Consider the following 11,021-nt stretch of genomic DNA (forward strand, 5'->3'; position numbering starts at 1 on the left):
ACTGTGTAGATTCTGTAAAGATCGTCCCTTTGGTAGTTTATGAAGTTAATGGCTCAGAGTTTATTACTTGACGGTGTAATAAAAATCTTAGCTTCATGTAGAATTGATATCAACCATTATTTGTAAAGACAATTAAAAAAATTAAAATTAAACCCAACCCTTTACTTGATCCAAGTTCAGAATCCTAAGGAATATTAGGAAGTTACCTTTCACTTAAGTTGATTTCTATCTTAATTAAATTTACTTAAGAAATTTTCAAGGATATTCCACTGTTCTAATCATAAATCATACATAATAAAACCATCCATATTACTTATTTGTTTAGATTATGTTGAGACTGCAAACCCTGAAGAAATTCAAACCTGAGAAATACATACATATTTTTTTTATCTTTAACCATTGTGTTGACGGTGAATTGAGAAGCTCCTTCTTTTAAGAAATGTCATATCAAACATGATTTTGATGTTACTAAATGTGAAAGAATCTTGAAGCTTGTACAATGTGTATTTCTTTCTATAATTGATCAAGGACACATCCTGATGCATAATATATACTTTAAATCAATTTATTTGTTTGTATTGGTTATACAGTGTTGGAACTTTTGCTTTCTAGCTCACTATGCTGTTGTAGAGAAGATTGTGCTCAAATATGCAACATTGTTCATTTTGAAATCATAATCAATTCAATAATGCCATAGAAGAACGAGAAAAAATTTATGTTTCATTTTGTTTTTTGCATTGGTACAGAAATCAAGGAGCTCATTGAAATCTCGACAATCTTCAATTCATATGGGGAACATAGGTTCTAATGAATACCGAGGAATTGGAGAAGAAGTGCCTAAATCAGCTAAACTTCGAAAAGTCTCAATAATCCCCCTAATCTTTTTAATTTTCTATGAAGTATCCGGAGGTCCTTTTGGAATAGAGGATAGTGTTCAAGCTGCTGGTCCTCTCTTAGCAATCCTTGGATTTCTCATTTTTCCTTTCGTATGGAGCATACCCGAAGCCCTAATTACTGCAGAATTGGGCACAATGTTTCCAGAAGATGGCGGTTATGTTATTTGGGTCTCTTCAGCGTTAGGTCCTTTTTGGGGTTTTCAACAAGGTTGGATGAAATGGCTCAGTGGAGTTATAGACAACGCTCTATACCCGGTTCTCTTCCTAGACTATCTCAAATCGGAAGTCCCAGCTTTAGGTGGTGGAGCACTGAGAGCTTTAGCAGTGTTATTCCTGACCGTTGCATTAACTTATATGAACTATAGAGGCTTGACTATAGTTGGTTGGGTCGCTGTTTGTCTTGGTGTTTTCTCAATCCTCCCCTTCCTTGTTATGGGCATTGTGGCGATTCCAAATTTAGATCCTTCGAGATGGTTGGTTTTCAATTTCAAAAATGTTGATTGGGGTTTGTACTTGAACACACTCTTCTGGAATCTAAACTACTGGGATTCCATTAGTACTTTAACTGGAGAGGTTGATAACCCGGGAAAAACTCTACCAAAGGCACTATTTTATGCATTAATCTTGGTTGTTTCGGGATATTTATACCCTCTTCTGACTGGCATTGGAGCTATTCCACTCGATAGCGAATTGTGGGCTGATGGGTATTTTTCTGACATTGGAAAAATTATCGGCGGGATTTGGTTGAGTTATTGGATTCAAGGTGCATCAGCATTAGCCAATATGGGCATGTTTGTCACCGAAATGAGCAGTGACTCTTATCAACTTCTTGGAATGGCTCAACGAGGAATGCTCCCGGAGTTCTTTGCTGAGAGATCTCGCTATGGTACTCCTCTTGTGGGGATTTTATTCTCGGCCTCAGGTGTGATTCTATTATCTTGGATGAGCTTTCAAGAGATAGTTGCTGCTGAAAACTTTCTCTATTGCATTGGTATGCTTCTGGAATTTATAGCTTTTATAAAGTTAAGGATGAAGTATCCTACGGCATCTAGGCCTTATAAGGTTCCTTTGGGGACTACTGGTGGAATTTTGATGCTTATACCTCCTACATTGTTGATATTGATGGTTTTGGCTCTTGCTTCTTTCAAAGTGATGATTTTGAGCGTAGCTGCAATGCTTGTTGGATTTTTATTGCAACCTTGCTTGAAATTTGCAGAGAAAAAGAGATGGATTAGATTTTCGATAAGTTCTGATCTTCCTGATTTTAGAACAGTTGAAAGTGAGAATGATGCCGAAGCTCTGATGAACTAAGTACTTATGCCCTTCAAAAATGGTAATTTGTATTATTTTTTAGTGGGGATTATATGTCTTTTGAAATTTGCTATTGACATGTATGTAATTGATTTCCATCTCCATGGACTACTGCTTCAGGTTTAGGTGGCTTAAACAGCATGGTTGTTTCTTGCCCTACATGTTCCCATCTAAGAATGTATATAAATACAATAATAGTGACGCGTAACTATATTAAATGGGTCTTAAGTAGCATGGTTGTTTCTTAATAATGCGTAACTGTATTAAATGCGCAGCTATAACTTATTAAATGGGACTTAAGTAGCATGGTTGTTTCTTAATAATGCTCAACTGATAAAGAATAGAGGTGCAAATGGATACAGGTATACCAGTGCCTGATAAAATATGGACAGATATTAAAGATCTTGATCTTGTTCGATGTGGATATAAATGTGGATTAGATATCATGTTTTATTTTTCAATAGGAAACAAACATATATTTGAATATGAGTTTTAAAAAAAGCTGCATGAAGATACCTATGTGTGAAAAACTATATCAGTTGAATGACACTTATTTTAGCTTTGGATTTGTGAGTCTGATGTTGATTTTGGTGATCCAGGACCTAACGATATGTCTTTTGGGAGTATATGACATATTGGTGGTCTTTAATTTGAGATATTTTATTTTTACTAGGTTTTATACACGTGCAATGCACGTGGTTAAATAATAAAATTAAGTACTTTTAGTTTATTTTCTTAATTAAAAATTTGTTCCTTTGTTCTATTTTAATCGTTTTTGCTCACTTATGTCTCTATAAACTTTAGCATTGTGATTATTTCTTTTCTTTAATGTTCGTTTAAATGAGCTACACTAAATTTAAATTTTTATGTTGATAATTGAATTAATAGGAAACAAATTAAGTATTTTTAGTTTACTTTCTTATCAAAAACTTGTTCCTCGGTTCTGCTTTGATGGTTTTTGCTCACTTATGTTTCTAAACTTTAATATTGTGATTATTTACCTTCTTTAATGTTCGCTTAAATGAGCTACAACAAATTTAAATTTTCTTGTTGATAATTGAATTGACAGGAAACAAATGTAATCTAAAAACAAATGTAATCTAAGGTCAATTTAAATTATCATGTTATTTGGATGACATGTAATCAAGATTGATCTTAGAAAGTATAGTAGTAAAAGTGAAAAATATTTTAAAAATAGTGTTATAAAAGGAAGATGAATAATTAAAGCTAATAAGGTAAGATGATTTGTTAAAAATAGGCTAAAACGACACATTAGAGAATATAGAGATTGTTCCTTATCTTTGATGGACTTTAAATAAATTAAAATTAAATATTAATTCTAACTCGAGTACACTTTTATATGATGAAAGCATCCACATAAGTATATAAAAGTACTAAATCAAGCTCATGACAATCCCTTCTAAAGATTTCTAATTTACTTACAAAAATAAACTAATCTATAAAATATCCAAAAAATAGCATCTTCCATTGCTTCTATTTTATTTTTTATTGAGGTGACATCAATCTTTCTCTACCTTTATCTTTTTCGATAAAATTAGACTACACTTAGATGTTAAAAAGGAATAATAAACCTTAAATTAGAAGTTAAATTTATATAGCTTAATGAAAGAGTATCAAACAACTAATTTTTTCATTACAAAGTTTAGAAAATTTTTAGTCATTTTTTGTGATTTAAAATTTTTGAGGGTGTGTTTTGCAAATTTTAAACTTTGAGAGTGTGTTTTGAAAAATTTTAAATTTTTAGTTGGGTGCTTGTAATTTTCATGTTTCATGTGTTGGTGGTGAGTTTTTGCAACTTTAAATTTAAGAGTGTTTTTTTTAATTATTAAATTTTGGATTATGTTTTCTAAAATTCAAACTTTTACTGATGTGCTATTAATTTCTAGATTTCATATGTACTGTTTATAGGTTTTGAAATTTTAGTGTTTTTTGTGATTTTTAAATATCGAAGGAGTTTTTTAACAATTTTTATAACTTTGAGTTTATTTTTTGCAAATTTTAAAGTGTCTGATAGTAATGCTTTGAATTCATCCTTATTGTTTGCAACTTTTGAAATTTCAGAATTTTATGGTGATTTTTTACTATTCGAAAGGGTGTTTCTATAATTTTTGAAATATCGAAGGTATTAATTGCAAATTTTAAATTATTTAGAGGTTGCTATTATTTTTTAAATTTCATGTTTGTTATTTTAAGTTTTCAAACGGCTGGATGCTTTGTATAATTTTAAACTTTTGAGGGTATTTTGTGTAATTTTTGAAATACTTCGGGTTATTTTATAATATTTCATATATTATAGCACATTAACTTTTTACTTAACAAACTAATACTATCGAGACGTCTCATGTATTTTATTAATCTTATTTTTTTAATATTTTGGAGCTATAGGTAGTTCACATGGGATTAGGATATGATATAATTATGATTAGAATAGATTAAGATTTAAATTACATATATTCAAAATAATGAAGAGTAATATTGACGAATTTATTAATCTTATTTTTTTTTAAAATTGTTGAGCTGTAGGCAATTCATATGAAATGATTAGGATAGATTAAAATTTAAATTAAATATTCAAAATAGTGAAGGGTAATATTGTTCATGAAAAGATTTTTCCAAACTCATGCTTTTAAAAGGAGTATGATGATTTAGATAGATCTTAGAGCACATGGATTATATATTATTGAGTTTTAGTTGCTTTCCTCATATCTGTATGTGTGGATCTATGTTTATCTCCATCCAAACCCAAGCTGTTCGATATGTAATTCTATTTGTATGTATGACTAATAAAAAATATATAGATATAGTAAATGTCATATCAAATCATTTTCCCTTCTAACAAAGAAGCATCCTTCTGTGTAAAATGGAAATCATTTTATTGGTTACATACACCTTTTAGTACCAGGACAATGCTCATAAGTAAACATTTGTTCTATGATTTGGTATGGACAATTCACCTAGCGAGGGGATTGATAGAGAGGTCTATAATGATAGGAGACTTGTCGATAATGTTCTTTCTCTGCATATATTGGTTTTAAGATTAGACATCAGATAGAATGGATGTGTTGTCTTGAGATGAATTTAACATGTATGGATATATAGATATATGGGAGAATTCTATCACACATTGATTTTCATTGGCCTTCTGAACCGTGAGTCTGCTGAATAAATCTGAAAAAGAGTTATGGTTGAATTAAACACACATTCTCAGAAAAGATTTGTTGCTTTTTGTAAACTACACAACACGGTTCACAAACTTTTATTGGAGTTTTAGTACAGGGTCTTGCTGAAACTGCATCCTGTATATGGACATTAAATTTTCTACAGGTATTTCTGCGTTTTCAGATACGAGCTATATTGGGGTTTGTGTCTTGAATTCTCCTTTAGGTAGTGACTTTTGACTCCTTTTGAACAAGGATTCTGGTGATTTCTTATTTAACAAATTTTATTTGTGGTTTCGAGTTTTAAGTAGGATTCTAATTGTAATGCCTACAAGAGCTAGGATGTATATATGTAGTATCTAATACATCATGGTAGAGAGAGAAAATTGTGTGATTGCTTGAGTGTCTCTGGGATTTCAGAAAGAGTTTTGTAAGAGGAGATTTATTCTCAAGGTTCTCAGGCTTTTGTGAGTTAAGAGTAGCGATCCCAATTTTGGACTCTTCTCAGGTTTACGACAGTTTTCTGTTTGCTTTGAATAATCATCTTGTGTCTTTATTCTAAAATTTCCTCCACATATGTAGATCGTAACTTTGTTGATGATGCTTGTCTATACTTTATGTCTTATTTTAAGCTCCCAAAGATGGTTAATCAAGGCAATGGATAAGATAAGAGACGTAATTTCTTATGGGGAGGTACTTCTGAATCCAAATCTCTTGTGAAGTGGGAAACTGTTTGTAAATCCAAGAAGAATGGGAGTCTTTGTGTGCTTGACCTTTATGATTTTAATGCTGCTCTCTTGTCCAAATGGACATGGTAAGTTGTTAGCAGTAAGTCCCATCTTGGCTCCACTCTCTCTTCTCTACTCTCCAAGGAGAATTCCATTCTTAGTAGCACCCCTCCCACTCCATGGAGAGTTTACTCCAATGGGCATATAATCTGGCTTCCTCTAAAGCAGTCAGCGTGAGATCTCAAGGCTATTTCCATCATGGTTCATGGGTTCTGGCATTTTTGCACCCCCTTCTTCATCGAGGCACCTTAGATCAAGAAAAGCTGATAAATTACTTTGTTGGAAGTATACCTCTGCACGTCCAACTGCTTGATTTCTCAGTCAAAGGACTCAGTTTTCTGACCATATCAACCTTCGGGGGCGTTCGCAGTTGAATCATTGTAATGTACTAGTAAACAATGGATGGTACAAGTAGTCGTTTGTTCCACCATTGCTGCTCTATTTCAAGAGAGATTTGAGCTCTTTCCGTCAATGCTTTCCATCAGCTTACTGGCCAGATTCCTTCGAAGATTTTCTGTTTTCTAACGATGTTCTGTTTTCTAACGACAATTTCTCAATTGATGTTGGTGCGTTTGGAGAGCGAGAAATAACGAGATCTTTAATGGGGTTGAGCGTATTGAGCCATTAGCTAGCTCTAATATTGCACGTTCCGTTCTCTATTCTAGACTAGAAGTTCGTGTAGGAAGAGGGCTGCGGTGGTTACGCAGGTGGCTATTGGTCAGGGGGGGTCTAAGCTCTACTGGTGAGCAAGCATGAAGATGTCGTCGGTGCAAACTTTTTAAAAGCCTATGTGATGTTGTTCTACCACTTATTTATTTATTCTCCCTGGTGTTCTAGTGTGCAAGTACTACGTGAGCTGGGTGTAAGATCAGATGCTTTGTTCTCGCTCCTGTTATCTCTATTTTGCTTAATTTAGATAAGCATTGATTAAGGGCAAGTTTTAATCGAACATCTACGATATGTGTGTGATAAGTGACGACAAGGTCCTCTCGCTGTTCACGAGCCTGAAGTGTTTGATCATTTCTTTCTTTTTAATTTATGTGGGTTTTGAACAGGGCGTCTCGCCCTGTTTTTTTATATTTACAAATAAATAGATAAATAACTTTTAACAAGCCATGGCAACATTGTTACTCCCCCGGCGTTCTACAAATTTCCCTAATTTGTCCATGAAGACTATTTAGATTTTGATTTCTGGAAATATATATCTGCCATTAATCTTGTGAACATCTGATTTCAACAATAAGATGCTTAAATTGTTGTGGGAATTAATTGAATGAATCATTCATTTCGTTTTGTTAGCAGTTGAACACCGAGTTACCATTTCCAACTGAAGCGTAAAAGAGAATTAACATACGTTGTTTTCCCCCCATAAATGATAGTCCATAGTTGTTAATTGCGCTCGATGGATGAGTCATATATAGTTGTCTCGTAATCGCGTGGCCTCAACGTGGTAGGATTCGATGCAAGCAAGCCAGCCCCAACAAGAGGTTGTCGAGTTGGATGGATGCTCTGTGGAGTGTTTTAAGTAAGGCATCAGGGTTCTGCGTACAAGTGCAAACTAAGAGACGAGGCATGAGCTAGGTTCCGGAATTCAAAGGAATGGAGAATGATGTGGCTAGAGATATATTAACTCGTCATGTTTTCATAGCCGCTTTCTACGGGCGGGAGAGTCATTTATGAATGGAGAATACAACTTACAGCAACACGTATGGTGATATATGTAGTTCGGAATTCAAAGGAAGTAAAACCAAGTCCTGCTCAACATAGCTTACCAACTCGGCTAGACCCTCCTGGGTGAAAAATTAAAAATCCAATATAATTTTATAAATATAAGTACAAGTAAGGGCGGAAATGAACCAAATAATTAACAAATAATTCGATAATTGTTCGAATGACTATTCGGTCATATTCGATTCGGTAGTTTATTTACCACTAAACAAATATTTTTTAGTATTCGAGTTTACTAAAGAATAGAATTTAACCAGATGTATATTCGATCCGTTTGTCTATTAAATATTCGTTTAAAATTTGATCATAGCTTATTATTTGTATTATTGCACATATGATGTTATATTTTTAACTCACTTACCATTTCTACTTATAAGTAATCTTAAATCTGTTTTCTAATTAAAGTTTTTATTTAAATATATATACATCATATATTATAAAGGAATAATTTTTATTTATGAATTTTATTACTATTTGAAAATTAAATTTTTTTAGCTGAATAAATATACTGCGATATTCAATAAGTATTCATGAATATTTATCAAATACCAAGTATTTGAGTTCAAATTCGAAAAACTAGATATATGAGTATTAGAGTTTGCATTCGAATTCGATAATTTTAAACAAATACAAATACAAACGCCTTAGTATTCGATCCGATTCGACCGTTTACCACCCCTAAGTAGAAGTATAGGATAGATAAAAAAATTGAAAAACTAAAAAAAATCAAAAAGAAAAACCCAAGAGCCAACCCGCGGCCCGACCTCTCGTTGGTTGGGCTGGGTCCAACTCCAAACCTAAGGATAGAGCTGNNNCTAGGGGGGGGGGGGGGTGAATAGAGTTATTGCTAATCTTATTAGATATTAATGCCAATTAAAACTTATTAACAAATTATTCTTGCAAGATAGATATACAATGTGATATGAGCAAGAATAAGCTATATAAACAAAGTGCAATATCCTAACAATGAGATACACAATGAGTTGTATGCAAGGATAAGCAAAAACAAATGTGATAGGTTAATATAAACAATGAGCAATGGCGAATAAGATAGACTAAGCAATAGACACGAATGATACGCCAATGCAAACTCTAACACACAAAGATGATCACGGAGTTCGGATCTTCCGTCCTACGTCTCCGCTCCCCACTCCCGGGGAGAAATCCACTATCACAATAAGGTTTTCAACGCTCACCCGAATAACGTATTACACCTCACAATATGGTTTTCTAGTTCACCGAAAACTTTACAATTCACACTCTTGCAATCACACTTACTACCACCTCAAGTGTTGGTCTCTAGCCCGTGTTTTCCTCAAGTATTAGGAATTACAACCTACCTCTAGATATTACCACCTATCCCACTCCTCTTGGGACGACCCCGTCTCTCACCACATACTCCTCTCGGTGTACAAGTGTATTACAAAGTGTTCAACATAATTAAACACAATTACAATAAAATGTTCTCTACAATAGGTGAGAACTCAATGTAAGCTCAATCTCATAAATCACAATCCCACAACCCAATATATGATGTATGAAATGCTACAAGCTCAAATAGGGTGTGTGTGATAAAATGAGTATAAATAAAATCTAACTCAATTAACAAACTAGTAATAATAAGAATATGAAAATCAATAATAAAATTGCTAGAGAAAAGAGTTAGAAAAACTTCTCTATAATCATAAAGAGGTTGAAGAAGATTGATGATGAATTCCTCAATTAAAAATGCAAGCCTCCTCTTTGTAAATTCAAACACCAAACTTAAACTTGAGAAACAAACTTTTAAACACTTAAAACTCTTGTTAAAACCCCTCTTTCCAAAACTGTATTCTGATAAGAACAATAGGGGTTTATATAAGAAGAAAACCAAGGCACAAAACCCAAACAAATCCAGCAAAAAGACGAAAAAACAGAAGGCTGGAAAAACTAGCCGTTGTGCTGTCAGTCGACAAACGGATTTCATCAGTCGACTGATGAGCTGACCGTTGTAGGCATTTTTTAGCTCATCAGTCGACTGACGATATTATCAGTCGACTGACGATATTATCAGTCGACTGACGATATTATCAGTCGACTGATGATCTCATCAGTCGACTGGTCAGTCGACTGGTCAGTCGACCAAAACAAAATAGAAACTAATTGGCAACTGCAGGCACTTTCATCAGTCGACTGATCGGTCGACTAATTTCATCAGTCGACTGATAACAAGTATACAGCCTATATAAAGTAGAAACCTGATTTTTAAACTTCTTTGAAAAATAGCAAAAAAATTCAGAAAAATATAAAACTTTGAGAAATGATTGTAGACATGATAATACACATGCTACAAAAACTGGTTTTCAAAAATCACCTCTCAAATGAGAAATCTCTTTATTTTACAAAATAGTCCAAAACATGAAAATGTAAACATACTTGTTTTGACATTTTGACTACACCATGTTTTGAAACTTCATAAACTGATTTTATAGATTTAATAGATATAGATATATATATATATGTGTGTGTGTGTGTGTGTGTGTGTGTGTTGTGTTCATTTTCATGTATATATGATGAAAACACATTGTTTATCAAAACCAAACATGGTAACTATGAAATATGTATGTATGTATATAAATAAGCATTTGTTTCATAATTAAACTTGAAAACCATAAAACCAAAACTTTTGTATATAAAATTATATATATATATAACTACACATATATATAAAAACAAAATGTGTATGTGTGTATATGATTGAGCTTGAAGTATTTAACACACATAATATAAAACCTAAACTAATATACCAAGCGATGATCTTGATCTTTAATAAGCTCTGACTTGGTTGCGGATAAAGCTTGATCTTGAATATGACTTGATGAATAATGGCTTCATACCGATATTCCGCAAACCTCCATTTGATGTGATCGTGAAAGCTCAAACCATCCAACCTCTAACAATATTGTTTGTCTAAAATACCTAATAAGAAAAACATAAACACTAGACAAACAATATTAAAAATTATTTGTAATCATCAAAACAAGATTAAAAGATGTAGGCTCATAACATGAGACCTAACAAGAGCCACTAAACTAGCGCGATTAGGCTCGCCTTGACCTAATTCTAAATCGGCCCAGCCA

The 11,021-nt window shown here is 33.1% G+C and overlaps 1 protein-coding gene across 1 annotated transcript in view; it reads left to right on the plus strand.

The window, feature by feature from the left end:
- LOC109821919 (probable polyamine transporter At1g31830) overlaps positions 1 to 2,364 on the plus strand; it is a 2,660-nt gene extending 296 nt beyond the window's left edge. Inside the window, exon 2 of the mRNA XM_020388079.1 lies at positions 747 to 2,364. Coding sequence (XP_020243668.1) covers positions 747 to 2,207 — 1,461 coding nt within the window. The 3' untranslated portion in view covers positions 2,208 to 2,364. The remainder of the gene's footprint in view (positions 1 to 746) is intronic.

Source organism: Asparagus officinalis, chromosome 1 (assembly GCF_001876935.1).
Source record: "Asparagus officinalis chromosome 1, Aspof.V1, whole genome shotgun sequence".
NCBI classification, from domain to species: domain Eukaryota; kingdom Viridiplantae; phylum Streptophyta; class Magnoliopsida; order Asparagales; family Asparagaceae; genus Asparagus; species Asparagus officinalis.